The sequence below is a fragment of the Aptenodytes patagonicus genome, chromosome 6 (genome assembly GCF_965638725.1).
Source record: "Aptenodytes patagonicus chromosome 6, bAptPat1.pri.cur, whole genome shotgun sequence".
Taxonomy (NCBI): Eukaryota; Metazoa; Chordata; class Aves; order Sphenisciformes; family Spheniscidae; genus Aptenodytes; species Aptenodytes patagonicus.
In genome coordinates this window covers 40,828,637-40,856,297 of record NC_134954.1, presented here as the reverse complement: position 1 = coordinate 40,856,297, position 27,661 = coordinate 40,828,637, and the positions used below count along the sequence as shown (strand labels likewise).

The window sequence follows — 27,661 nt, the reverse complement described above, 5'->3', positions numbered from 1 at the left end:
TCGGCCCTTTCTGGTTCCCCGCCGCTTTTCCCCGAAGTCACGTGGTGCAGCTGTTCCCGGCTCGGCGCGTCCCGTCCCCGTCGTCCCCCCCCCCCCGCCGCTGCGCCTGCGCACTACGCCCGGCCGGGGTATCGGGCTCCCTGAGGCGGCCGGGAGCCGGCACCCGCAGGCGCTGTTAGGCGGAAAAGGCTCCAGAGCCTTACCCGAGAGGTGAAGGGAGGTACGGCAGCTGGCTTCGAAGGAGAGGGGGGGGGACGGCGCCCACGGCATTGGGAGCTGCACGGCGGTGCAGTAACTGCACCTCAGGGGATAAGGCAGCGGGGTGAATGCCCGGTGTAACTAAACCTATCGCTTCCTCGGACTACCCCCCCTCTGGCTAGCTCGCCGTCCTTGGCTGCTGTCTGGAGATCGCCCACTGAGCTTTCAGTACCTTTCATCCTGGGGCAACGGGAGGCATCTCCTAACGGTCTTCATTCCTGACAGGGTCACCCCCCTTCCTGTGGGGTCACCATGAACAGCATCGCCTACCTCCCGGACAGCAGCCCGGGCTTTTCTTCCACCTGTTACATCTGCTCACAAATCCTACTAATTAAACGTCTTTTAGCTCCTTCTCGACAGCTGCGCATTCTATTGCACGTTTCCAGACTTCTAACGCTGCCCTGCTCCCAACGCTGCTTGGGAGCGCCAGAAGCCGACAGAAACGGGGGCCTGTCCTCACCCTGTTTCTGCTTCGCCTGCTATTGCCGGCATTGCCGGGCCGCTGGGGAGCCTTTTCTTAACAGGTGCAACCTCTCTCTCTGTTATACGTGTGGTGCTTCCGCCTGCGAACGCTGCGCAGTTATTAGGGGGCCAGCCGGCCGGGCAAGGACCCGCAGGAGCCCCTCGGGGTGGCCGGCGGCCCCGGCGGCGGCGGGGAGGAACGCCGCGCCGGGAACACCCCGCCTCCCCCACGCGGAAGGGAAAGGGCTGTGGGCGGGGCAGCCCGGCGCCGCTGCGCGCCCATTGGTCGAGGCCGCGGGGGCTGGGCTCCGATTGGCCCTGCGGCCAGCTCCCCGCTCCGCGGCTTTGCGGGTATTTCTCGGCGCAAGCGAGGGCAGCGGCGCGGAGCCGAAGCGCAGCCTCGTCCTACGAGTAAGTGCGGGCGGCGCGCGCGGGGCCAACGGTCACGGCGAGAGCGTGCCGGGGCTGCCCGCCCGTCCTGGGGACGGGACGGGACACGCACGGCACGGGGGAGCGCCGTCCGTCCCGCGGTGGCAGGGGGAAGCGTGCGAGGCGCCAGGCGGCAGGGACGGCTGTTCCCCCGCCCTTCGCTCTCGAACTGCCGTCGCGCGGTTCGGCGGCGATCACCCGGGAAGTCGGGAACGACGTGAAGAACGGAATTGTTCGGAGGCGGCGGCGTTAAGCGTAGTTAGAGCGCAGCCAGGGAGGAGTCCGAGCTTAGCCGCGGAAGACATCCTCGAGCACGGGTGTTACCGAGGCACACAGACCCGCACAGCGGCAGATCAGGCCCCTTTTCTCCAGAGGTGCCTATGGACTGCGATCCTGTTGCCCTTACCCAAGGGAAGGCAGAACAGCAAAATGGGTTTTCCATCCTACACCGCTTCACTTGTCGGTTTGTCAATGGCAGGCTGAGCCCTGTATCCCAGTATTGGTCTTTCTAATGCCTTTTCCATAAAAGGTACTGACTTCCCACTTTTTTGGTGTTTCCCTGCTTGCATCCCCAAAGATTGCATTTGCTGCATTATCATATTGCTCTGTAACCGGCTCTTTGGATAGCTCTCTGCCACCGCTCTTAAGTCATTTCCCAGTCTGGTTGCTTTAAGACAGAGGAAGATTGGAGTACATCTTGATTTAAGCACTAGGGGGGGGGGGGGGGGAAAAACAAAACACACCAGACTAACTTAATGCATTTAGACAAATTCTTCCAGCTTTTCTCACCAATGTCATGTTTAACTGCGTGCCTCGGTGCCACTACACGATACTCAAATGCTGTGTTACCGATAGTCTGAATTCCATGCACATCAAAATCCTCAAAGCCCTCACTTTAAACATAATAGCATTTTTAACTCTCATTCGCTTCTCACACCTAGCATGTGCCACTCAGCAGCTGAGGTAATTGGCATACAAATGCTAATGGTATTTGGCAGGAAGCCATGTATAAGAGAGTCCTTTACCCCAGTGCTTCCCTGTTCCTTGGATAGGTCCTGTCATCCTTTTTGAAGAGTTGCAGATGCAAGTGGACTTGCATCTCACCACCCATGTTCTCAGCCTGGACTGTTCCCTGGACATATCTTTACATGCCATTTCCACTACAAGATGCTAACCTGCAGCCCAGTGAGAAGACCGTTATCAAGTCTGCAGAGACCATATATCAGCCACTCTGTCATAGAAGTGTTATTGTACAGCATGGCTTCTCTCAGTCATATTAATTCATTTTAAGTAACCTGTGTCTGCTGCACAGATTACCTGAATTTAGCCTGAAAATTTGATCATGGGAACTAAAGCATATAGTAGAAAAAACATCTTTCCAATACTTCCTCATTTAAAGTGACTTCAGATCTCATCCGTTTTCAGAGCAGGCAAGTGGGGACACAAATAGCACCTGAAAATGAGCCCCTAGAGGTTTCTTTGATTTTCTACTCACGCTCTTGGTGATGGGGAGTACATCTGCACCAAAAAAAAGAGGTGAAACTCCACATACCTGTACTCTGCAGGATCAAGATCCTGTATCAAAACACACAGGTCCTCCTTTCCATATCCCTACTAAGCAAGAGAGTAGTAACACTACCAGTACCCTAAATGCTGTGAAAAGGGGTTCAAAGGAAAAAAGAAAAAACGCAAGTTTTCACAGGGAAGGGTGATTTAGCTTTGAGTTTTTTCACAAAATAGTGCACTGTCTTAATTTGCAATTTTTTTTTTTTAATTAAAACAGGCACAGAAGTAGTTGTATTCAGTTTTAATGATTAGCTTTCTAAAACTGTTACAGCTGAAAATAAAGTGGTTTTGTTTGCTGGAAACACTTTTCCTTCCTACTCCTCCAATTTTGTCAATGTTCATGAAACTTTGAGTTACTTTTCACCAGTTCAGTCCAAATACTACTTAAACATTTACACTGATATTTTTTTTTTCCCTCCCCTCCTCAGGATGACTCAGTGGTATCAGCTACAGCAACTTGATTCCAAGTTTTTGGAGCAAGTTCACCAGCTATACGATGACAGCTTTCCTATGGAGATCAGGCAGTACCTAGCACAGTGGCTGGAAAACCAGGATTGGTAAGCATAAGCAATGTTCTCATACATGCAGTTACTGGCAGCAGAAGAATACCGGGGAAGCAAGCTGCTCGGTGAACCTTTGCTGGTAGGATGCTTCAGTAGCTGTGTGGGTGCTATAGCCTGTTCCTGCCCCTCTTCAGGGCTTTCTAGAGGGGCCTGACACCTAGGGTAACAACTGTACTCTCTATCTTGTATTTCCCTCGGTTGGTCTGTAACAAAAGCGGCTGTTTTAAGACCAATCGGTTACTACCTTGGCAGCTCAGTCTCTTGCTGTTTGCAGACTTCAAACTTTTGCCAAGATTTTTGTGGAGTGTCTTCTTTTAGAAGAGTGGTACAACATGCACATGCATCAGGTTCACTTTTAGCTTCTTGATGTGCATGGAATGAGTAAATGAAGTTGCACAGAACGTGGCAAGAATAATACAGAAAAACAACATTTCTGTATCAAAGAAAGTAAAGTCAAGTTGAGAGAATGAAACTGGCTTACATTTGAAGGTAATTCTTACTGCTTGCATATACTACATCTGGAGTTGGGGATTAAAAATAAAGTATTCCTGTATGCATTTCTTGAATGCTGTGTTGAAAGTATATTTAACACAAACATGCCTTAAATCATTCTAGGGAACATGCAGCCAACAACATATCTTTTGCTACGGTGTTATTCCATGACCTGCTGTCACAGCTTGATGATCAATTTAGTAGATTCTTGATAGAAAACAACTTTTTGCTGCAACACAACATAAGGAAAAGCAAACGTAATCTTCAGGTACGCCTGGGGTATATGCCTATACATTTGCTTGAATCGCTTCAGTAGTGCAAATGGATGCCTCTAAGCAAACTACCCTGCCATGAGGGATTTTCGCAGAAAATGTGTGAGAATCCTAATTTAAAAGCCAGAATCCAAATGTTGCTCAATTTTTGGTTTAACTTACTACAGTTAGGAAGTTACAGTTTCATTGCCAGTACAGTTAGTTTCCAAGAACTCTAGGAAAAAGAAAGCTGTAGTTTGTAAGGTGTTTACGTATTTGGAGCGCCTACTCAAATGTAGTTTCACTTACCCCACCCCCTTCCCCAGCCGGTTTCCTCAGTGTACCCACAAGCTTCTGATGCAGAAGAAACACAGGGGAAGAAATCCTTCCCATGTAACTGCAGAACTACAGTTAACTAGCAAAGGACTTGTCATTAGACAGCACTTCTATACATCGTCTTGTACTGACAAAGAAAAGGTCCAAAGCAATTGGTAGTGAGTGGCAGCACAAAACATATCCTTAGTGGACCTAATTATTTTTGTTAGTCCTCCCCTCCTCCCTGTAGCACTCTACGTCAGAGGATCTTCCATAGAGTCACCTTCTCCACAGCCTATTTCCCACACACCTAGCTTCTCCTCACCACAAGTCAGTGACTAGTGGACTGTTTTCTGAGGAGAAGAGAACATGACCAGGCTGTACTTATCTGATAGTAACTGTAAATCAGCAATAAAAGATCAGTCAAGAAGGCTGGTACAGCTCAGCGGCCCTCCAGGGCAGCACCATCCTGGGCAGAACAGGGCAGTACTCAATCCAGAGCATGTTTCAACTTTGTATGCATGTAAAACAATAAGGTTGAATTTGTATCCAGCCTTGACTGTTCATAAGTGGCAGCTAACATATCTCCTTTACATCACCGAGCAAGAGCTGTACCTGTCAAACTAGAACCACCCCTCAAAACCAGCAGCTATACTTCAAAGGTGCAGGAGGGTGGCTCGAGAGAGAGGGTGAGCTCTCTCTAGGACTGTAGGGTAGTATCTCACTTCTCCCGGTAATGCCTCTGACCCTTTCCTGTTGTTTTATGCTGAGTCCCATCTCTTCATGCACTAACAAACTAAAATAGAAACTCATTGTGGGAGACGGCTGCAGCTGTCACACTTCCCATGGTCTTGGAGCCAATGTGTGCCCTGAGGCTCACACACAGTCACCCACTAATCTTTTTGCTAATCAGTTTACTGAAGGACAAGAAATTATGGGTATGAACTTTAACAATAGACTGCCTCTAATGCCAGGATAACTTCCAAGAAGACCCAATACACATGGCAATGATCATCTACAACTGTCTGAAAGAAGAGAGGAAAATACTGAACAGTGCCCAGTTGTCAAATCAGGTAACAGTCTTGAAATGTGTACTGCAGTTGTATCTACCCTTTCCTATTATTTGGGACAGAGGGAGTGGAAGACGACTGAAAGAAGAAACAGACTGTCCTCTCTCTGCCCAACAATATGTTTCTTAAGGATGGAAGAGTGAACACTGATACATACCAGCTGGACAGCATGGCTTGTTTGTGCTGTATGAAGCATTTGGAGGGGAAATGGCCAGGAAGTAGTTTTTATTCCTTGAGTGATGTAAAAGCTATACTGTTTTTTTAATGCTACTGTAGTATCGCCCGATATGCTCATCAGATTTTATTACAGTTTAATAATTAGCACTTGCCTTATTTCTGCAGCAAGATTTTAGCTTTTTTCTTCTGCATTTTACCCCTGAATTTAGTCTGTATTAAGCAGCTGAGCCTTAGTGCTTCTCTGGACTGTCTCTCTGGGAAAACGATGCATCATTCTCCTTCCCAGTTATCTCCAAGTATTTCTTTCTATTTTTGTTTCTTAAATGAAGCCCATTTCTTTCCTCTGAACCATAGGTAAAGCCACATTCTTCTCCTTCCTCATCTGTTCTCTGACTTTTCATCTTTGTTTTTTCCTTTGCAAGGAGAACTGTTTTGCAGTAAAAAAAAGAACCTCTGCAAAGTTAGCTAGATGTAATCCACTACATAATGATACAGTGATGACTGACCAACATATTAAGTTCTGATACTGAAATACTTCCCTTTAGGGCAAGTTTTTGAATGTGTGTTGGTAGGGTGGGAAGAGCACTCGGGCATAGGCTTTCAACAAGGGGCCTAATGCAACTGTGTCCAAAACAGCTCCTCTAAAAACGTGACTCTGACAAAGCCCTTGTAGCTGCAGCACAGCTGTTCAGTTTCTGTTCTGGTACATGACATAAAGCACTCACAACTGACTTTCGAGAATGTGATTTATTTGGGTCATCAAAAAGGGAATTAAGTCCTCCTATACTTACTGTTGGCACTAGGTACAACACCATGCCCTACCTCTGCTTTCTGGTAATTGTTCTCATTTCCCAAAGCTGAGAAGATAAAATCCATAGCAAGCACGATTATAAGCATCATAAAAACCAAAGGAGAATCCTGAATGTTAGAGTATGCTCAGATTGCCTTAATAGTCTGACTTAAGTCTATGATGGGGGACCTTTGGCAGTTTACCAAAATAAATACTTTAGATGACCTTAGCTTAAGCTGAAGTGTTAATCAGAGCAACAATGCATACCTGACTGTCCCACATTGGAGGAACAGCAAGTTTCTAATACCAATAGTACCGTTAACGTGTGGAACGAAAAATCCTTTCAAATTACTGCAACTCTCCCTGAGTGATGTCATGCAATAAACTTCCCAAATGATATTGAGGTCAGCTTTCAAAGAAACTATACAGAGACCTAAAGTGTGCTTGAATGCCCTGTAGGAAAGAAATTGCATACCAAGTTACCCCATTTGCCTGTACACAGACCTATCTTGTTCTTGCTCTTAGCCTGTTTCTCCCCATATCCTGTACAGATGAATCTAATACTTTATGTAGATGTCATCCAGCCTTCAGGGTTGTTGTTTTCTTGAAATACATTTAGAAGATACATGAAGACAAGCAAACAAAAGAATGGATTTGTGCAGAGAGAAAACAGAATATGTTTATAGCTTTATATTGGTATGATGAAGAAAATGCAGCACCACCACACAACAGGCATTTTTAATCCTCCCTTGTTTCTTGCAAATTCACCTGAACTTGGTTTTATATTATAAACCCTTAGTATGATTTATCAGAACAAGCCGTGCTTCATCAGGTTGTTTGTCAGCAAAAGCCAATAACTTACATTAATGAAAAAGTATTTGCTTCATGGGTCACTCTGGTTTGACTTCTGTTGTTGTTCTGCTTGCTTTCCCTCAGATGGAAGTGGGGAGTATACAGAACACTGTGATTGGGATGCTGGACAAACAGAAGGAGCTTGATGCAAAAGTTAAGGCTGTAAAAAACAGTGTTATAGTAAGTATAGTATAACTATTTGAAGTAGCATTTGTTGATTCACAGATGTTGAAAAGCTTTCAGTGCATAAGACTTTCTAAGATGACAAAAAAAAAATAAGGTAATAGTTTGGTTTTGAACTTTATAACAAGTGATTGTCTGAAAATAGAAAGTAATTATTTATCAGTAGCACCATAATACAGATTGGTATTTGACTGGTTTAGCAAAATCAAATTTCTTGTGCCTAAATTTTAGCAACAAAACCATTTTGCCCATCTGAAATACTAGCAACTGAGGAAAAACTCTTAAGAAATCATATACTGATCAATTTGTTGTTAACTAGAAGATAGATTTTCATTTAGCGTATAGATGTTTGTCTTAACAAACACTGTCATGACAGAAAGCTTTTCTCCAAGAAATACCTAAGAATTTGAAAGTTTGTTTAAAATGCCGTGTGCTGTTCAAAGTTTTTCCGCTGTAGCCTAGGTTCTCCTAAACTCTGTGAACTTACATGGCTAGACAAAGAGGGCTTTTCCATATTTTATAATTAACAGATTTTAGTTAGCCGAGAAGAGGGAGGGAGATTAAGTTTAGGGATATTTCCTGTTAGGGAGTTCCAGGAAAAGGCATTGCTACAAAACTGGACTTCATCTCTCTAAAGGGGTGGTACCAGGCAGTTCCTAATCAGTAGTCATCTTGCATTACATGAAAGTACTGAATAGTTGTGGCCACCTTCATTTGTGCTTTATAGGATGTGGAGCAAGACATCAAGACATTAGAGGATATGCAAGATGAATATGACTTTAAATGTAAAACCTTGCAGAATAGAGGTGAGTAATTTATCAACAACATATCCTATTGCGTATAGTCTGTAAAGGTAAACTCTGCTGTGTTATGTCAGGAAACTAAACCTAATGATATGCAGCCAAACTTACTGGTAATGTCCCTCCATTAATTCTGCTTTACGCCAAAACCTAAATTCCTGAAAATGCATTCTTTGCATCTGTCTGTTCTTGCAAGTAAGAGACCCTCTTTGTTAACACAGCGTTCCTTTGTCCTTTACATCCCTTTGCTACTAGAAATAGCAAACCCTATAGACTCTGTGACCATTCAACCATACACCTAAATAGTTCAGTTTAGGCTTCTCTTTGCCATCTTGTATTTCACAAATGCCTTCCCGCTTCAAGTTTTGTAGGCTCTTGTGTACTGAGGGAAGTAAATGCAGCTGTAGTCCACACTGTTTTCATTATATAGATTTGTCTCTCTTTTTGACTACTTCGTTCTAGAAAAGGCTTCAGTTTCCAGCACAAATTGGCAGTTGACTGTCCCTCAGAAGAGGGACATGTTCAGAAGATACTAAGGGGAGCACTGAGCCATGATCTTGCTCTTTGTACTTGGGGGCAGGTAGCGCTTCCGTGAGGCAGACGGGAACCTCTGACTTAAGGTCAGTAGGCAGCAGAGGTGGTAGCTAGGGCTACTGTGTAGGATCTGTCAGCCTGGGCTACCTTCAGGAGACTGTAAACATCATCCCTTGAAATTTAGCTTCTGTTACCAGGTTAAGTAATATGAATAGTTCATGTCTGAAGTCAGCATGAGAACAAATTGCTCGGTGTGTATCTTTACACAATATAATCATTATTTTAAATCAGGTTCTTGCTCTAAAAAGCAAGCAAACTCACATCTCAGTTACTTTACTGGGATAGTGGCTTTTCCTTGCATTAGCGCTTTAAAGTATAGACTCTGTCCTTTCAGAAGGGGGAGAGGAGGAATCAAAAAATCTAGGAAGCAGTAAATATTTCCTCCCTTAAGCTTTAAAGATATACTTCGCTTGACATTAGCCAGGCAGGTCCCCTTCTCCCCCCAGTGTTTCCCCCACCCATACTTCAGTGCTCCTTCAACCTCACCTTCACAATTTGGACTTACTTTACAGAGCATGAGTCCAACGGTGTGTCACAGGAGGAATATAAGAAAGAACAGATGAATCTCAAGAAGATGTTTTTATCACTTGACCTCAAGAGAAAGGTAGCGCTCAAGTTTTCTTTCAGAAGGCAACAGTACTTCATTTTGAACGCATGTTCATTTTCATTGGGTTGACATAACAAATTGTATAAATGAAAACTTTTCTACTACTATCAGTTGAACTAAGATTTCATTCTTCCCATCCTGACTGAAAATCTAGAATCTCTGTAAGCAATTTTATTTCTCTTCTAGCAACCTTTATCAAACTGTCAGGTAAAGCTAAAAGAAAAATGAGAGAGAAAAGGCGTCATATCAATAGTCACACTCTTGAGGAAAAAACTGATTAAAAAATTTGCAGCTGTATTAGAGTTAAATGTGCCCACTCTCATTGCAGTGCTCAAGTCTTCAGCAAGCACTGGGTGATCCCAGATACACACTTCAGACATACATGGATGTGAGACACCGACTCTTCAGAATTCAGCAATACTGAATATGCTTTGTTTCTCCACACAATCTAGCAAGTAGTCGAGCTAAAAAGAAGCTGATGTTTTTTAGAAGACATCCTCTGTTGACAAACTATTACTTTGAGGTCCTTGCAGAGTTTTGCAAGACAGACAGCATTCAGTAAAACAGTACTTAGTTTTCCTGTATGAAGTATTTTTAATAAGCAGGGTAATTTAATATTCTCTATAGGAAGTGGTGAACAAGATAGTACAGCTGCTGAACACCACAGAGCACACGCAGAGTGCTCTCATTAATGAGGAGCTGGTGGAGTGGAAACACAGGCAACAGACTGCATGCATTGGTGGCCCACCCAATGCCTGTCTTGACCAGCTACAGAACTGGTAAGTCTCTAGTCAAGGACGGCATTGGACAGGAACTTGAAGTGTGTTATGAAGGAACACCAGATCTGTGAAATATATTCATTATTTATATTATGCACTTTCATTCTGTCACAGCATAACTACATTTCATTGATTTTTATTACCTCACCACATTTCCAATGAGCAAGAAGTGTTCTCTGTGCACTGCCTAGTCCTTAGGGACAGTCACCTGGCTGGTGTCTCAGCATTATTACAATACAAAAACATGCTAAAAGTAATAAGATTATGTAATTGTAGGTTCACCATTGTTGCTGAAAGTCTACAGCAAGTTCGTCAGCAGCTCAAAAAGCTAGAGGAACTGGAACAGAAGTTTACCTATGACCCTGATCCCATCACAAAAAATAAACAAGTTCTGCAGGACCGAACATACAGTCTTTTCAGACAACTCATCCAGAGGTAACAGACAAGAAGGGTATTCTTGTGTTTGCGTGAATAAATGTATGGAGAGCACCTTCCCTTCTGTTCCCTCAATATTTCCTGCACACTAACTTTGCATTTTCTGAGGTTTTCCCAAGTTTGCCACAAACATTAAACTAAATGACCATTTTTGAGATTTACCCTAGCTAGGGTTTCCACAGGTTTAGGCCCATGGAAAGGGTTTGTGATCAGTCATCATTTAAGTTAGCAGGAGCTATGCTACAATATGCATTGGTTACAGAATCAACCTCCTAGTCTGTTAATCCATTTCTTGCTTTAAGCTTCAGCCCTACAAAGTTCATGTAAATGGAGGCAAGAAACCATCCGCACCAAGCTATACCCAAGATAAATACACACTAGATTCTCCAACCCTTTGTCTCTGGACACATCCTCTTTGTCTCCAGTGTAGGGAGGCCAGCCCTATCTCTGTACCATCTCTATGAGGCAAGTTACTGTAACTGGTAGTTGCCCCACATAAGATCAGAGTCCCATTCCGTAAACATATGGTAGACAAAAATTCACGCTGCAGAAGACTTGAAACTAGCAGATAGGAGCAGGGACTTAGATACAGTAGGTAATACCCGGTATGGCGGGCTAGAACACAAGGTTTCCAGAGTCCCAGTCAGATGCTTTGACCACTAATCTTCAATTGGAAAACACAGCTGCTGCTTTTCAATGAAGTTAAGGCAGTGAGGAAGAGTTGTAGAAGTCCAGCTGCTGTTTAGTTATCTTGCCTGTGAGTACAGTGGAAGGAAGAGTCTCCATGCTGCCTAGGACTTGGTAACAATAGAAATACTTCAGGATTTATGTCTACACAGCACAGTGCTACACAAAAGGTGCCCAAGATGACAACAGTTTGGGGTGCATCAGAACAGGTTAGCCTCAGGAGTTTGCTTCATGGGGTTAGCTAGCCCTCATCAAATCCCTAGCTAGCTTATCTAGCTCTTGAGCATATGTTGTTACATAGCACTGTTGCCATAAGAATTTAGCAAGCACTGGGAATGGCAAACGAAGCAATACTCCTCACTTGGATTATGCTAGTTACATCACAGTGTTTACATGCTGTTTGATTTCAGGGAAGTTTGAGGTAGCACTCTCCCTCCCCACGCCATCCATGTATTTAGGAAAAACCAAACCTTATGAAATCACTTCATTCTTGCAATATTTCTAGCCCTGTTGATACAAGTGAAAGAAACTGACACACAGACCTCCTTATAGATTGAAACTGAAGCGTACAGTACTACTGGTAAATCACCATTGTTTTAAAGTTCACTTTTTATGTAATTTCTTACTCCTTAAAGACAACATTGATAAATCAAAGTGCCTTTAATCTGTTCTTTCTGTAGCTCCTTTGTGGTAGAGAGGCAGCCTTGCATGCCAACACATCCTCAGAGGCCATTAGTTCTGAAGACAGGAGTGCAGTTTACTGTAAAGCTGAGGTATGTTTTCCCCTTCTTGTTTTGTGGTAAGCTTTCACGTCATTGGCTTCCTACAGCTGTGAGGATTGCACATCTTACAGTATAGCCTAAGTGCTGAGGTCAGGAGGAAGAGGAAAGTGCCATGTGGCAGGGGGATGTTTTCTAGCAAAGTTTAACTTGCATTTAGCTTTTATCCTTTACCAGAAGTGGGGGGTATTGAGTGTACAAGAAAAACAACCAAACAGCAGAACAGACACATGCAGACCACTTTGTGATGCAAAAGAATAACTCATTTGCCCATCTAGTTTCCTCTCTAAATCAGGACATGGGATCAGTGTCTACAGACCTTGCTGATTTATCCTGTCACTGCATCTATGCTATCTTGTGTGGAGCCAGCTTGGAGCCTATATGTGGCCCTGAGTTGTGCAGCTTAGTTATACCTGTGATAAGCAGTGCAATAGAAGAGAACCTGTCTTTTGCAACTGGAGTAATATTGAAAAAAACCCCTTCTCTTTCCAGATTGCTGGTGAAATTGCAGGAATTGAACTACAACTTGAAAGTGAAAGTTTTATTTGATAAGTACGTTGCATTTTTCTCATCCCTGTGTATGTTAATGATAAGCAGTTCCCACATTCAGAAATCCAAGAGGCAGTCATATTTTAAGTGTTGAGTTGGCCAGGAGCAGGCTGGTTCTCCACGGCAGCAGGTACAGCCTCCCTTTTTCTTACCCATGCCCTTGCTCTAAGTCTCTGTCTGCCATTAGAGACATGTCACAAAGTACAGAAGGCCTCAGCATTTGCTTTAAGGGCCAGGAAAGAAATGTAACAGGCTCTCCAAAGTAACGACAGTGGCTGTAAGGTCATGAAAGGGGGCTGTGCTTTTAAGAAAGCAGGTGAGTTTTGTCTTCTCATTTGAGTCTTTAGGGGGCATTCTGTTCACTTGAAACAGCACTGGGGTCCAGAAACTTGCATGGAGTGGGGGGAAAGGAAAAGAAATTCTTACATGGATGTGGGATCTGAGGCTTTGAGAAGTGTACCAGATATAATGCAACTCAGGAAAATCCAGAGTGGTGGGAAAGCCGATTCAAGTGATGCAGCAATTTATTCAAGAAGTTGTATGGTTTAAAAGCAGATTTAGAACGACAGTACCATATAATTTTTTTCCTGAGGGAGCGTTAAAGCCTATGTAGTAAAAGAAAGGACTTGCTTTGATTATAAAGCCCCCGTAGCAAAATTTATGCCTCAGTAAAAGATAGCCTGTGTAGGACAATATTTATTTTGACTGCTTGAACCAATTACCTCCTTTTTTGCACAAAAGATTTCACAGAAGCATTTTACCAGTTCTCAGCTACTAAAACAAACACCCACATTTTCTGTCTGTGGCAGAATCTTTAAGAGATTTTTATTTTGTCTTTTTTTTTTTGACAGAGATGTAAGTGAGAAGAACTCGGTCAAAGGGTACGTGGCATTACAGTTTGGTATATTAATATTGGGTTCTTTCAATGAATTTGAGACTTAATTCTTTTCTCTTTGTGAAGGTTCAGGAAATTTAATATTTTGGGAACAAACACGAAAGTAATGAACATGGAAGAATCTACCAATGGAAGTCTAGCAGCAGAATTCAGGCACTTGGTAGGGGATTTTTTTTTCTTTTATTGACACATCCATTTAATTGTGTCAGTAAAGGGTGTGGTAGGAAGATGACAAATTGCTTTTGTTATTGAAGTCATTGTTTACTTTTGTATAAGAGGAACTGAACATCTCTCCTTTTTCCTTGTTCTTCCCTGTCTGAAATATTTGGCCCATTTCAATTGAAATGCTATTGCTTTTGTTACTGAAATAGGGCCAGAAAGGCTATACAGCTTATGTTGCAATAAGTTCTTTGGAGGAGAAAGAAAAAGAAGCCTAGAAATGCCCTTTTGGGCCTTTCAAAGGAAGGCCCATAGGTAGGAAAGCTTGGAGTAGTCTAAAGAGCTTTGAAACTGGAAGAGGAAAATTGTCTAGGAGAGGGCAGCTACAAGAAATTCAGTGACTTCAGCAGACTATACAACACTTTTCATCTGCAGATTGTGAGATAAATCAGATTGGTTTCATCATTACAACAGGAAAGGAAAGATGCAAGTCCTGAACCAGTGGTCATAGAATTCTCCCTTCCTCCCTTCATTGTCCAGAACACTGTCTGGAGTTTATTGTCCAATTCAGAGGGGTACTTTGATAAACCAGTATTTCATCTGGTCCTTCCTGATTTCACACTGCTTCTGTTCTTATAAGGCCTCTTACATAAAGGCATTACATGATAAGGGTGCAATATCTGTTTTCATAGATGAATGGTTTATAAAGCAGTAGTAGTTACCTATGGTTTAATCTTTTGGCTTCCACAGCTTAGAACCAAATAGGATCGGACACTAGTGTAGCAAATTTGCATACAGTTGAGCAACTAGAGCATGCAAACATTTGCATCCCCTACCACTTTAATTTGTGGCCGAGGTAAGTGAGTGACAGGGTTTTTTTGTTCATTTGCAGCAACTGAAAGAACAGAAAAATGCAGGAAGCAGAACAAATGAGGTAAGGAGCACTAACCTTGTTCGTAAAGCCTTTGCATAATACTAAAAAGGCATTCAAGCATTTAAGACAATGCTCTGCTCAGTGCCGTGAAGGATGACAGATCAATAGGAGAGGAGTTCAGTGTTTCTAGAAAACGATCCATGTAGGAGGTGTCTACAGATGAAAACTAGTGCCAGAATGGTGTCCCTCTGGACTCTCCCTCATTGGTACCTAGCTTTAACAGGACTTTCTGGCAAGGACAGATTTTTCTGTGGCTTTGGGGTAGGAGCCAAAAAAACCCCAAGTGCCTAGAGAGTACCCATTCTAACAGGCAGTTTTAGGACATTAGCATTGTCACTTGACTGTGACCAATAATCTGTTTCTGAGGTCCAGAGCAAGTAACCCTGGGCAGAAAAGGTTTCTCCCCATGATAAATCACCTTACCTCCCCCCCAGGCAATTTTCAGTCCCTGAAAGGTTTTCTTTTTTTATTACTTTTTTTTTCTTTAAAGGGTCCTCTCATTGTAACAGAAGAGCTTCACTCTCTGAGTTTTGAGACGCAGCTGTGCCAGCCTGGCTTGGTAGTAGACCTAGAGGTATGTCTTAGATGAAACAGAGATGGACTTCAATTCCTGTATGTCACTCATGCTGACAATCTAAACTTTCTCTTTTTTTATTTTTAAGTACTTAGCTATGAAACACTTTCAGTTATTTCAAAATATATAACATTTCACAACATCTCTGTATATACACATACGGTGAGAATGCTGTCAAATCTCTGAGTAAATAGAGTAGATGTGCTTTGCAAAGTATCTGATAACCAACCCTGTGTTTTAAGCTCACTAGGTATCAGTTTCCACTTATTTCAGAAGCAATATGCTATGAACTCTGTAACTATCAGTGCTATCATAACCGACACTAAATGGAAGTCTTTATCAGACAAAAGTCACCCGAGTCTTTCTAGTACTTCATCATACTGACACTTTCTCCCCTACATACAAACTTCAAGTGAAAGAGTTAAGACCATGCAAGCAAGGAATTAAAACAGAAACATGTTTGCAGGTAATCTAGAGGAGGACTGCTCAGCAGGGGCACAGGATAGTCTGACGCGTTTCCTTTTGTGTCCTTTTCAGACCACATCCCTTCCCATTGTTGTGATCTCAAATGTGAGCCAGCTTCCAAGTGGATGGGCTTCTATCTTATGGTTCAACATGCTGTCTACTGATCCCAAGGTATTTGCAAAAAAAGTATCATAAATATTGTAATTTTCAAGCATTGTCTGTATACAAGTAGCTGCTGCATTTTTTCCATGCAGATGACTCTTAACAGCTTTCAGGTTTAGAGATTGAGGCAGAATGACTTACTTCCCTATCCTAAACAGACCAATGTTTGAAACCCACATAAGGATATTATGCATTGTATTCAGTATATACAGTACACAGTGAGAAGCCAAATAAACATTCAAGAATTCAAATACAGTGCACTTGAGTAATCTAGGAATTCTACCCACTGGGAGAAGACATGTCCAAAACAAAGTCCCAGAGACTGCTTTTCCTGGTAAGGAGTGCCTGTCAGAATAGCAGCCTGCTATTCCAGAGTTGTCTTAAGCTGACATCGATTCTTGAAGTCTGCATTCTGTTTTGGCAATACACTTCTGTAAATTCAAGTGGCATTCCAAAATTAATGTTTATTAACTGTAGATTGTATTTTTTCCTTCCATTTTAGAACTTGTCCTTCTTTCTGAATCCACCTTATGCAAAGTGGTCTAAACTTTCTGAAGTTCTGAGTTGGCAGTTTTCTTCTGTAACAAAGAGAGGACTTAATGCAGATCAACTGAGCATGCTGGGAGAGAAGCTACTTGGTATGGTCTGCTTACATTACTTTAAACCTTTTGGTTCTACTGAACAAGCAGATGTCCTGTTTGAATTGAAGCTAATTCTACATCTTTTCTACAATCTATTTTAAGTTTTCATTTCCTCTCACACCTTTTCCCCGCCCTCATACAATATCACTTTATAGCAATGAAGCGTTTTCCAGTTTTCAATATGGTAGAGTTTGCAAATGAAGGTCAGGTCATGAAAAAACCTGCAGTTCTAACTTGAGTTCTATGCATTAGGGCAGTGCAGACTGGGGCTACTTCTGCCTTTTGAAGAGCTACTGAAGTAATGCACACGTATAGTCAGTCTTTGAAGTGGATGTTTCTTGGCATTTTGTTTTGTTTGGGTTTGTTTGGTTTTTTTTTTAACTCCATCTCCATTAATTTTAACTTCATGCGTGCCACCAACTACAGTGGGTGTTTACTCTATCCACATAAACACAGTTGCAATATCAAGGTGCAAACATGATGAAATTATTAAAGGATGTCAAATTGAACATCTCCCAGATGAGACTCCTTAGTGAAAGCCTAATCAGCCATGAATTTTGTTTTCCAAACTCGTTGTCAGTTTGCCTGATAGGCAGGGCACTTGACACAGCTACTGAGTTTGCATAGTAGACTCTAGATAAAAATACTGTTGATTCAGTATATTCCACTAATCTAAGTTTCACAAAGTGTTTATATTTAAAGGGTTTTGACATTAGTGGGTCTAGGTGGTAAGTATAGCATTCCAGTCTCTAATTCCCTTCCTCTAATTTCCCAAAGACATAAGATCTGACAAAAAGCTTACTGACTTAATAGATTACTTTTCAGAATTATGCAAGGAGAATAAATGTTATTAGTCTAATTAAGCATCACAAGGACAAAGTAAACACTGACATATTTCTATGGTCAACTTGCATTTCAGAACTTCAGAGATTCTTTGTCAAGCTCTGGTAACAGCAGGGATGCTACTTAAATCTTACCTCTACAGCTAGAAGTATTTCACTACTGAAAGAATCCAGGTAGCTGAAACACTATATATTCAGGATCCCTCAGTGCAAGGGGACACAAAATCTAATAGGGTGCCAGGATACAACTCACCTGCTGTTTTTGTGATGTGAAAGTTGACAGAATCTTGGTCTCTAACACTAGCAGCATCAGAAACAAGCTCTCTAACCCAATTTATTTTTAGAGAGATGAGGGAAAAGAAGCATATTTCTGACTTTATTGAAATCCATAGCATGATCGGTATGGAAAGAATTTGACTCTGTATGACAGAGGGTCTGCAAAGCTCTAGCTACTGTAGTCACAGCATAAGATTTTCTTTGTGGTTTTGATGTGGTTATGAAACACTGTTGACATAAAAAGAAGGCGGGGGGAAACGATTGCAAGAGGAATGAGATGAGTCTGTGGTTGGGACAGACCTAGGAGTCAAGAATTTCTGGGGCAAAAGCCTACAAGTCACCTGAATTGAGACAGGAAAGCGGATCTCAGAAAGTTGATGTAGGGTCTGCTGAGCTCCTACAGAAAAGCTTATGTGCTGCAGTTTCCTTGTTTTGCTGGAGAAGAGATACGCAAGACTTCATTCTGACACTTTCTATGCTGTGCTACACCTAACACTGGCCAGTTTCAAAACGCTTCCAGGAAGGAGGCTGAGTTACTTCCCATCACACAAGGTCTGTTTAAATACATTTGGTCATTCTCATGCAGTGAACTTCTCCAGAGGGGAAGCCTGCAAGCTCTCCCTGCACTAGCTGTGAAAATACTGTAGCCTTGCATTTCTTTTCTTAGTCCAACAGCTCAGAGTTGCAAATAAACACTCAGAACTTGGTGCTATAAGTACTTTCCTTTCAGTCTTACTAAGTAACTTATGGAACATGACTGAAGTAATTTATTCTGTTCAGGGCCAACAAGTGGAGGATCTCATGATGGCCTTATCCCTTGGACAAGATTCTGCAAGGTATGAACTCAGTTTAAAAAATTGAGGTGGAAGAGGGAGCTTTGTCTTGTTTTGGTTTGGTTTTTTTCCCCAGGGTGCTTCCTTTTTCAATAGTGTACCCTAATTATTCTAGAGCTTACATAGTTGTGGGAGGTTTTGGTGGTGAGGTTAAAGTAGCAGCAGAATGAGGAAAAAGGGCTTGTAATAGCAAGGAGTAGATGCTTTTGAGCCATGTAAACTGTATAGAAAAATGCATCTTTCAAACATGGCATCTTCATTATTATTAATGCAATTGCTATTAATAGAATAGTTCTCCATTTTAACTATTACAGAAAGCATCAGAAAAACCTAGCAAGATTAGCAATTCTTCTCTGTCATAGCGAAGGACATTTCCCAGACCAGGGGCAACTGGATTAGGGTGAGGATTAGCACAGGGCAACCAAGAGGGTCAGCATGATAGCAGAAAGCCACATCATGAGATTTCGTAACCCTGGCTGCAGCAAGACAGGACTCTTCACACTTTCTTTGGCTTTAGACCCTAAACTGGTATAGATAAGCAGGAGGTGACAGCAGAGAGGAACAGACTCCAGGGGAAGAGTAAAGCTCTGGTGACCTACAAGCACTCAAGTTCATTAATAGGAGTGCATCACAAGGAATTGAAATCTGAGTCTAAACAGAAAGTGTCTCCGAGCTGTTCTGCTAGCCAGCCTGGTTGAAAGCCCCATGGGATGGTTTGGGTGTCCAAGAGCTCCAATAAGGACAGTGCCCAGGCAGGAACCAGAGCCTTTTCTCTGCTCTTAGACCAGTGTTGTTGCATGAGAGGTGATGGATCACATGTTTGTGGGTACTGTAGGCTCGGGCAGGCATTTCTCTCACACTGCCTCTTGCCTTAGGATTCAGTACATGCTTCATTCCCAATAGTTTCTGTCCTTCTGGAGCAGAGAAACAGAAAGGGGAAAAAAAAAAATCATAAGTAATATGGGGATGGCGGGAAACAAGAAAAAGGGGAAAAAAAACCAAGAACAAGTGGATGCTGGCAGGATTGAGAGCTTGCTTCCTCTCCACTCAACAAAACTTATGTTTCTATCCCTGTTCTCCCCTCTCCCACCTCTGCTGTTCCATATTCTGAATTTCAGGAAAATATAAATGATAAAAATTTCCCCTTTTGGCTATGGATTGAGGGAATCCTGGAGCTTATTAAGAAACACCTCCTGTGTCTCTGGAACGATGGGTAAGACTTGAGTGAAGTTAACAAATGAAAGGTCTGAGGCAATGACCACATCTTTACGCTAGCAGTTGCATCCTCAGGTTGTGAAGTTGTTTGTGCAGATACCTTGGATCCAATAAAGTGGAACTTGCAACCAGAAAAATCTGAGGCAAATGAATTCTAGTAGTGAGGAAGTCTCTAACAAGGCAATTGCTTAAAGCAAAAGCATCAGGTAACCAAGCTGTCCCATTTAAGTCACAGAGCAGGGCTTTGAACATCAATTTTTTTTTTTTTTGCTCCTGCTATAAGTAGGTTCTTTGCACACCCTAAAACAGAGCCTTTTTTGTGTTTGACGGGGAAGACTAAACTACAACAAAGTATAAGTCATAAAGTGATAATCCATCTTAAAAAAAAACACAAAACAAAAAAACCTTTCCACAAGCAAACATTGTGAGCCTCCTCTAGGTGGCAGCAGCCAGACTGAACTTCTGTATCTGCAATATGAGTCCAGACAGTAGTCTTTAATAATACCCTGTTAAAATCAGTAATTAGTAAGACTCTGCCTGATGGAAAGCCAGTTCCATTTGCCCTTTAATACTGGTTAGTAAACTTTTGATTCTGATATTGCAGATTTCAGAAGCAATTGCTGCCAGAAACAGGTTCAGGCAAGATCACAATCCTGCATTTTAGGTTTAGCCACATTAAGACACCCTGTCAATAGTGCACTCATAGTGGAGCATCCTAGAATCCCACGAGTTTGCAGGACCTACAATAGCAGGATTGCTCTGTCTTGCTGTATTCAGCAACAGGCTTCAAATTATTACCCCCTAGCTCCAGATGAGTTCTGTTAAAGCCCTTTATAGTACCAGCCTTGCTTCACTGCCCAAAACCTGCATATTTCTTAGCTAAGTGAACTCCACTGCAGCAGGATCTTTTGCCACCATTACTGAAGCAGAGTTGTAGTTCTCTCCCATTTAGTGTTCCGCTTCAGTATGGCTTTGATAGTATACAGTCTTGAACAGCATTACTCATTGCTCTCAGTTATGAGAGCAGTCCCCTGTTTAGGATTTAACAGAAAGAAGAGGTGCAAGTTAAATCCCGAATGTAATCAAAGCCAGAGATTTAGTACTATTAGTTTTTCCTCCCTCAGCTGGCTTTGTTGGATAGTCACAGATCTTTGTTTTCTAGAAAGGCAAAAAGGAAAACCAAAGGGAAAACTTGCAAACTGCAAAGATACTTGAGTGGGAAAGAGACAAGTCTATAGTATTCATTAGGATAGAGATTCCCCTTGAATAAAAAAAAAAAATAGGTTTTACAGCCTCAGGAACACTTGCCTTTCTTAATACTTGAGGGATGGGAATGCTAGAGACTATCATTATACTCAGTACATTTGCTACCGAACAGATTTGTTAGCTAAAGCAAGCCATTTAAAAAAAAAAAACCACAACAAAAAACCACACACACCCAAAACCCCCACAAAACAGGACAGCTTACAGCACCTGAAATTTCTAAGCAAAATCATGATTATTTAGTAGGTTTTGTGCAAAAAGCACTTTCCCTAACTTAATGCACAGAAGAATCATAGTAGTACTTTTTGAGTAGTACTCAAAACTTCATTATTGATGGAGTACTTTGAGGAATAAGCAGCAGTGCAAAGAAATTCTGACCTTCTAAAAAAAGCAGTTGGAGTTTGACCAGGGTTGTGCCCTAGTGCTGGCTTGTACAACTCCCTCCACAGTACTTATTCAGACCAATCCATTTCTTAAAATTACCAGACTGGCCTGCTTGCCTACACAACATTTGCTGAGCATAGTGTATTTGAGGGCTTGAAGTCACACAAGCTTAACAGCTCATCTAGAAAACGTGCACAAGGAATAAAACAAACCCCGCATCTGTATGATGCAATCTAGTAGCTGGCAAACTTTGTTTCGTCAGCCAAAGAAGAGAAACAACCATTTCTTAATATATTTTTGAAGTTAAAACTGCTAGCTGGGATCTGACCACATAGCACACATAAAACTTTACTTCTGCTTCCACAGCCCAGGTTTGACAGCAAAAGACAATCTCTTTTATTCTGAGCTCAGGAAAATGATTGTATAAGCCACCAGGCAAAAGGATGAGTGCTGAGGGAAGCTGTGGGGATTCATGGCTTCCACAGGGCAGCTCCAGCCTGTCAGTCCTACTGCTAACTTCCTAGCTGTTCATAGGACAAAGCCTTCTGTGAGGCTTTTACAAGTACTTTAGCTTTTTAGTTTTCCTAGCTAGCCCAGCACAGCTTAGATTTTACATTGAGGAGTAAACTCAGCTTTTTCTTTTCAACGTTACAGCTGCATCATGGGTTTCATCAGTAAAGAGAAAGAACGTGCTTTATTGAAGGACCAGAGTCCAGGAACATTTTTACTAAGATTCAGTGAAAGCAGCAGAGAGGGAGCAATCACGTTTACTTGGGTAGAAGGATCTCAAAATGGTAAGTCAGTAACAGAGAACATCTTTGTCTTTATGCTCTTCTCTTTCACACTGAGAACCAATACACCACCCTAGCAGTCCCTACCCTCACAAGCAACAGGCCACAAGCCATAGCAGACACATACCTTACTTGGTGTAGTTCATAAGCCAGTGGGTTGTTCAGGGTTTCAGCTAGGATTAATAACACTTACCAGGTACCGCTTCTGGCCTGGAAGTTCGTTGAGGACAAACTGCCTAGGCTGTCTTTCCTGCCTCCTTAGGGTCTCTCAGCAAGGTACCTTTAGCAAATACATACCTGCATCTCCCTCCAAACCTATATCACCTTCCCCATCAAAGATTCCTCTCTCAGAAAAAGTTCGCTACAGCCACATTCAGCCCTCTGTACTATCGTGCTCTCCCACAACTTCACTTTGTGCGCAACACTCCTTTCTCAAACAGCTTTCTTTAACTCATGGTCCAACACATTTGTTTGTTCCTTCCTTCCCACATTCTCCCCAGGTAAACCACATATTCACTTACTTCATTTTCCTAGCAGTTCTCCTTCCTCCTGTTTCCAGAAGAAGGACAGATGAAAAGCTTGGTTCTTCAGTTAGCTGCGCTACTCTCTCACGCTCTTTCAATGGAACCTAGAGACTTAAAAGCTGCAAAAAGATACAATCTCCCTTGTATCCAATCAGGGTTCTTCCCTTCTCATACTACTTAAATCAACCCCACCTGCCAGGATGCTGCAGCTGTTGACACTTCACTTGGATGAGCCCAAGACCTACACCAGCTGAGAGAGAAACTGCTGAATGTACTTGAATGACTTTTTTCCCTTTGCTGCCTTCATTCCTGAGGCATCCAAAAATTGAGCAAAGAGGGGTGATAGTATTTGGAGCATGCAGGGAGGCTTTATCTGTCTCTCTTTGTGATTTGTAAGAGCCCCAAGTGGTGTATTAGGCTCAAACTTCCTAATAGGCAATAGAGTTTGTATGCTATCATTTGGAAGAAGGTTGAAAAGGTAACACAACTTGAATTAGTTAATGAAATATTGCAGTTAATTTCCACAGACAGGTGACCCCAGTCATTTTGAATACAAAACATACCAAGAGCCATCACTATAAATTTCCCCCCCCCCATATGCCTTCCTACCACACAAAAAAATTGTGCCCCATTTGAGAGTCATTAAATATTTATGTGCAGCACAGTAGGTGTCATCCAGGTAAGCCTTTTGCTCACGTGACCTCTGAATTTGTGGAAGTGGCTGCAACTTTTCTGGGTGCTTTTAGAAAAAGCTTTGAAACCACCTTTAAGAGTCGCTGCTTCTCTCATCTGCAGAGCCCCAGTTCCATTCGGTAGAGCCATACACCAAGAAGGAGCTTTCTGCTGTTACTTTCCCTGATATCATTCGCAACTACAAAGTGATGGCAGCTGAAAACATTCCTGAAAATCCACTGAGATTTCTGTACCCAGATATACCCAAAGACAATGCCTTTGGCAAATACTACTCCAGGCCTAAGGAGGGTGAGTGCTATAAATAGCTCATACAGCGCAAGTGTGATGTTTGTTCTTGAGGTACTTGGGCACTGTATAATTTCTGTGGCATAGAAAGAAAGGGTAGCAGTTGGACTGAGCGTCTTGGCAGCCTAACCCATGCTTGAGTGCTGCTCAGCTGAAAGGTGAGAATAGGCACCTAAGCTTTAGCAGGTTAAGAAAAGGTCTGTTTTTAAAGAGGCACAACATGAGATGTAGTCAGATCAAAAACTGAAAACATAATTGTCACTGGCCCTCTAATTCAGCTTTCATGTGAGCCTGTGAGATATTTCAGAGGTGTAGGTTCCCATTAAAAGCTGGAACCACGACTCATGTTTGACTATTACACAGTGCCGTGTCGGCCTGGCAGGATGTGTTGATACAGCTACATCAAACTTTAGGGGAGGTTTTAGTCCCCATTTTCCATAGGGGAAAAGCAAAAAGGAAAATCTGACTAAAAAATGGAATAAATTAACCATTGTGCTGTAAAATGCATGAGAGCGAGACTTGCACATTATCTGGGTCACAGACTTTATTTTTGGTACAATAAAGATGGCAATGCAAAGTAAACGTGCTAAAAAAAACCCAAGCTTTTCTTTTTTTCCCCCCCCTCCTTGAAGCACCAGAGCCTATGGATTTGGATGGTCCCAAGGGAAACGGCTACATCAAGACTGAGTTAATCTCTGTATCTGAAGTGTAAGTTTCTACAGAAATGCTGGATTTCTAGGAAGAGATCATTTTTTAGCTGTAGTTCATGTCTCTTCACAATATTTAAGGTGTAGGTGCCCCCGTCAAATCTTTCCTCTCTTTCTCTTTGAGGATCTGATCACACCACGTTCATGCAGTGCTGTTTGAAACACCATTTTTAGGTAAAAACCCCAGAAACTTGCAGGTAGTTGTACTGGCAAATAATTTCTCAAAAGGCAAGTTCTTAAAGACTTGTTGGACTTGTTTGATTAGAATGTCGATCCCCGAGTAGTCCCAGTTTTCATTTAAAGCCATGCTGGCTTTGCAAAGCATGGTGTATTTCTCACAGACTAGGTCTTCTTAACAAGAGACCTCATTAGTGGCCCTTCTGGACTTGGAGCCAGACATGGTAGCGCAGCTGTGCCTCACTTTTTTAGTGAAGGTTTGTCCCTACTCTTCTCCTTCTATTAGCCACCCTTCCAGGCTCCAGTCTCCAGAAAATCTGCTCCCCATGTCTCCTGAAGAGTTTGATGAGGTGTCTCGGATAGTGGGCCCAGCGGAGATTGATACTGTGGTACGTATCACAAACCAGCCTTTTGCAGGAGGGTTGAGCCGGAACTTGCTTTTTTCCTTTTTTTTTTCCCTTCAAACATACATCAGACACTTAACACAAGCTAACACTTCAGAACGCGTCTCTTCAAATGCGTAGGAAAAGCTGGGAATCCAGACTTAGACTAGGATTGCTATCAGTTGTTCTTTCCACTTGTTTGTGGGGACAGGGGTGAAGAACAGGAGAGCAAAGCTTCCAGTGTGTATCTCGCAGGGGGAGGGAAGGGAGGAAGGAGTAACGCTGTAGTCCTTCCTGTGGGGCCTGGGGTGGGGAGGGAAGCTAGAGCAGGTGGTATGCAGCTTGGAAGCGTTGCCCTGCCAACGCTGGCGAGGTATTGCCTGTTAACAGAGCAGTGTCGTCCTTTCAGGGTGTACTTCAGAAAAAAATACCAAATTAAAGCATAGCTTTTTTTTTTCCCCATGGTAGTTTGATCCTAAGATGTGACTCTGGTGCTGTTTGGGGAGGACCCGGTTGTAGTCTGTGGTTAGCAAAGACTAGAGTATTAGGGCTTTACTTGGCTTGTTTAATTGACATTTACTTCTCTTGTTGCAGATGTGTTCAGCATATTCAACTTAAAGCTTGAGCTTTTTACTGCGTCATTAACACAGCTGATTAGCTTACGCATCCTGCTCTGCAGTCAATGACTTGGTGACAGGCTTCGCTTCAATTCTTTGGTTTCTCAACCTGAAGGTCCAGTAGCAATTTTTAACTAATGGGAATATAAACTGCAGTCTGAGTAGCCTCCTTACATGCACTTTTTTTGTTTAGAAGTTCTTTGTTAAAGAATTTCCAGTTAGTGAGATACCATGCCAGAGTGGAGGAGGAGAGGAGGATAAGAATGAGAAGTCCTCAGCAGGAGTGATGGGGGAAACATGCATTTTTTGTTTAAGGGAATTAGTTAAATTTAACATTTAAAACAGTTGGCTGTACATAGAAGGCTTCAAAGGAAAGCTAGTTCTTTTGCAGAGGTTCTGTTCAGAAAGCTTGCACTTTCTGCATAACTACTTCTGAAGAACTTTCGCAACTTTGAATTCTCATCTGCATCACAGAAAGGAGAAGAGAAACACTCTGCAGGTGTATGCCACACTGAATCCATGTGCTGCTGAAGTTTATCCTGGTTTTATCTTTTCTAAGGGCATGGCGTACAGAGAGAACATAAGCCAAAAATGTTACCTGCATTTCATTTTTGCTTGTTTCTTAAGGCAAGGTCGTCTTGTGTAGGATGTTTAGCACAATCTTTCTCATAAAGAGCACTTCTTAGGACACCACCTTAAAGCTGCATTGGCACATGCTGAGCTTGCAACTCAACGTGTACAATCAAGACTAAAGCCTCTACAGACTGCAATCATGCTGCCTAGCAGCAGTATCAGACAAAATGAGAACCTACTCTTAAAAGAGCGCAAAAGGGGTTGGAGTATGTTTTTACTCACTGTGCTTAATCTACCAAGGTGAGGATCTGGTCACTCGTTCTCTTTTACAATAATATAAGCCCCATTTAGGTTATAACAGGTGGAATGGAACTTAATTTTCTTATGCAGTATGAACCAGGGTATTTATTTAACTGTTGATTTGAACAGCTAGAAGTTAAACTTATACTGAGTAATGGCTGCAGGATATGCAATCTTTAGTACTTAAAGGATGAAGTTGTGCTTCCACCAGAGGAGGAACAGGTTTGTTTCTCAGCATGTTTGAAGATAATTAGCAACTTACAGTTAAGAGGGAAGGTGGTCTCTTGGACTAAGGGCATGGATTGCCCAGGATCTGGGCAACCAGCTCTAGGTGGCCCTGCTTGAGCAGAGGGGTTGGATACAGTGACCTCCAGAGGTCCCTCCAACCTCAACCCGTCTGTGACACAGTTGCTACTGCAGCTTCTCAACCCACTGCTATCTATTCCCAGTGCCAGTGTGACGCACAGGGATTGCAGAGCTACTTAACTACCATTCAGAAATGCTAGATCGATCAGCTGCTGCTTAGAAAAATGACTGGTTCAATTTAGTGTGTTGTGCCCAGGAAGACTGACGTGCCCCCTGCAAAAGCTTGAGAGGAAGAAAGTTTAAAGGACCTAGAGCACGTAACATACACATATTTAAGTGGAAGGCATTGCTAAACTGACTTATTTTTGGTGCCCTGAGTTACTGAGGTTAAGAGCGCTACAGAATATCGCAACTGGTGACTTAATGCCTTTATCTTATTATAACTAGCTGACTGTGTGTCTTTATTGTAATACAAAAATCAAGTATTTGTTTCTTGAGCTACACCTTGAACTCATGGTCTATATGCAGCAGTTTGCTTTCATTAATTCTATACTTCAATTTTATCGACCAGGGTGAAGTTTTCTTGTGAGATTGAAAGCAATGGCCTTATTCATGGCTTTGTCTTTACATGGTCAATAGTTCTAAAAGCAATGTTTTTTTCCCTGATGGAATATTCTTTTGCCATTTTAAATAAATGGAACTGTCAGTTGACACTTTTGTCCTTTCTCTTGTCTGGCTACTTCTACTATAAAAATGATGTGTCTGCCAATAGTTTACTGTATATCTCATTTTAAACTTGTTTGTGCAACTGAACAGTTACAGCTCTGAAGCATAAGGCAATACAGATGCTTTTAATTCACTGCATTGTTGCAGGTCAGTCCTGCAATTACAAAGTTCCTAGAAGGTGGCTGTTAGAATATATTTTTTTTTATTATTGCTTGTATCACATCACTGATTTTTTTTTTCTTCCCCAACCAAACTTCAATAAACTCGACTTGAATTTCTAATTTGAGTTGATCAGTAG

At 42.3% G+C, this 27,661-nt stretch overlaps 1 protein-coding gene across 3 annotated transcripts; it reads left to right on the top strand.

The window, feature by feature from the left end:
- The first annotated feature begins 147 nt into the window (after positions 1-147).
- On the top strand, positions 148-27,644 carry STAT1 (signal transducer and activator of transcription 1). 3 transcript variants are annotated; one of them, XM_076342235.1, is made up of 24 exons: positions 148-220; positions 3,144-3,272; positions 3,894-4,038; positions 5,311-5,409; positions 7,310-7,405; positions 8,136-8,214; positions 9,315-9,406; positions 10,037-10,188; positions 10,465-10,623; positions 11,991-12,083; positions 12,582-12,641; positions 13,490-13,519; positions 13,600-13,693; positions 14,585-14,626; positions 15,117-15,200; positions 15,738-15,836; positions 16,330-16,465; positions 18,367-18,422; positions 19,538-19,632; positions 21,936-22,075; positions 23,392-23,577; positions 24,207-24,282; positions 24,745-24,847; positions 25,436-27,644. In XM_076342235.1, exons 2-24 carry the CDS (start codon positions 3,145-3,147, stop codon positions 25,457-25,459), a joined length of 2,268 nt encoding a protein of 755 aa, XP_076198350.1. In that variant the 5' UTR covers positions 148-220; position 3,144; the 3' UTR covers positions 25,460-27,644. The 3 variants fall into 3 exon arrangements, with proteins under 3 accessions (XP_076198350.1, XP_076198352.1, XP_076198351.1); XM_076342237.1 differs by lacking the exon at positions 148-220 and adding an exon at positions 1,059-1,131; XM_076342236.1 differs by lacking the exon at positions 148-220 and adding an exon at positions 1,084-1,131 and having other exon boundaries at positions 24,213-24,282.
- Positions 27,645-27,661: the final 17 nt, after the last annotated feature.

Excerpts from the sequence above, each read along its gene's own strand:
- STAT1 (XM_076342235.1), top strand. The coding sequence starts at position 3,145 with ATGACTCAGTGGTATCAGCTACAGCAACTTGATTCCAAGTTTTTGGAG. Across the intron at positions 3,273-3,893 it reads TGGCTGGAAAACCAGGATTG|GGAACATGCAGCCAACAACA; the intron begins GTAAGCATAAGC and ends AAATCATTCTAG. Across the intron at positions 13,694-14,584 it reads CAGCAGAATTCAGGCACTTG|CAACTGAAAGAACAGAAAAA; the intron begins GTAGGGGATTTT and ends GTTCATTTGCAG.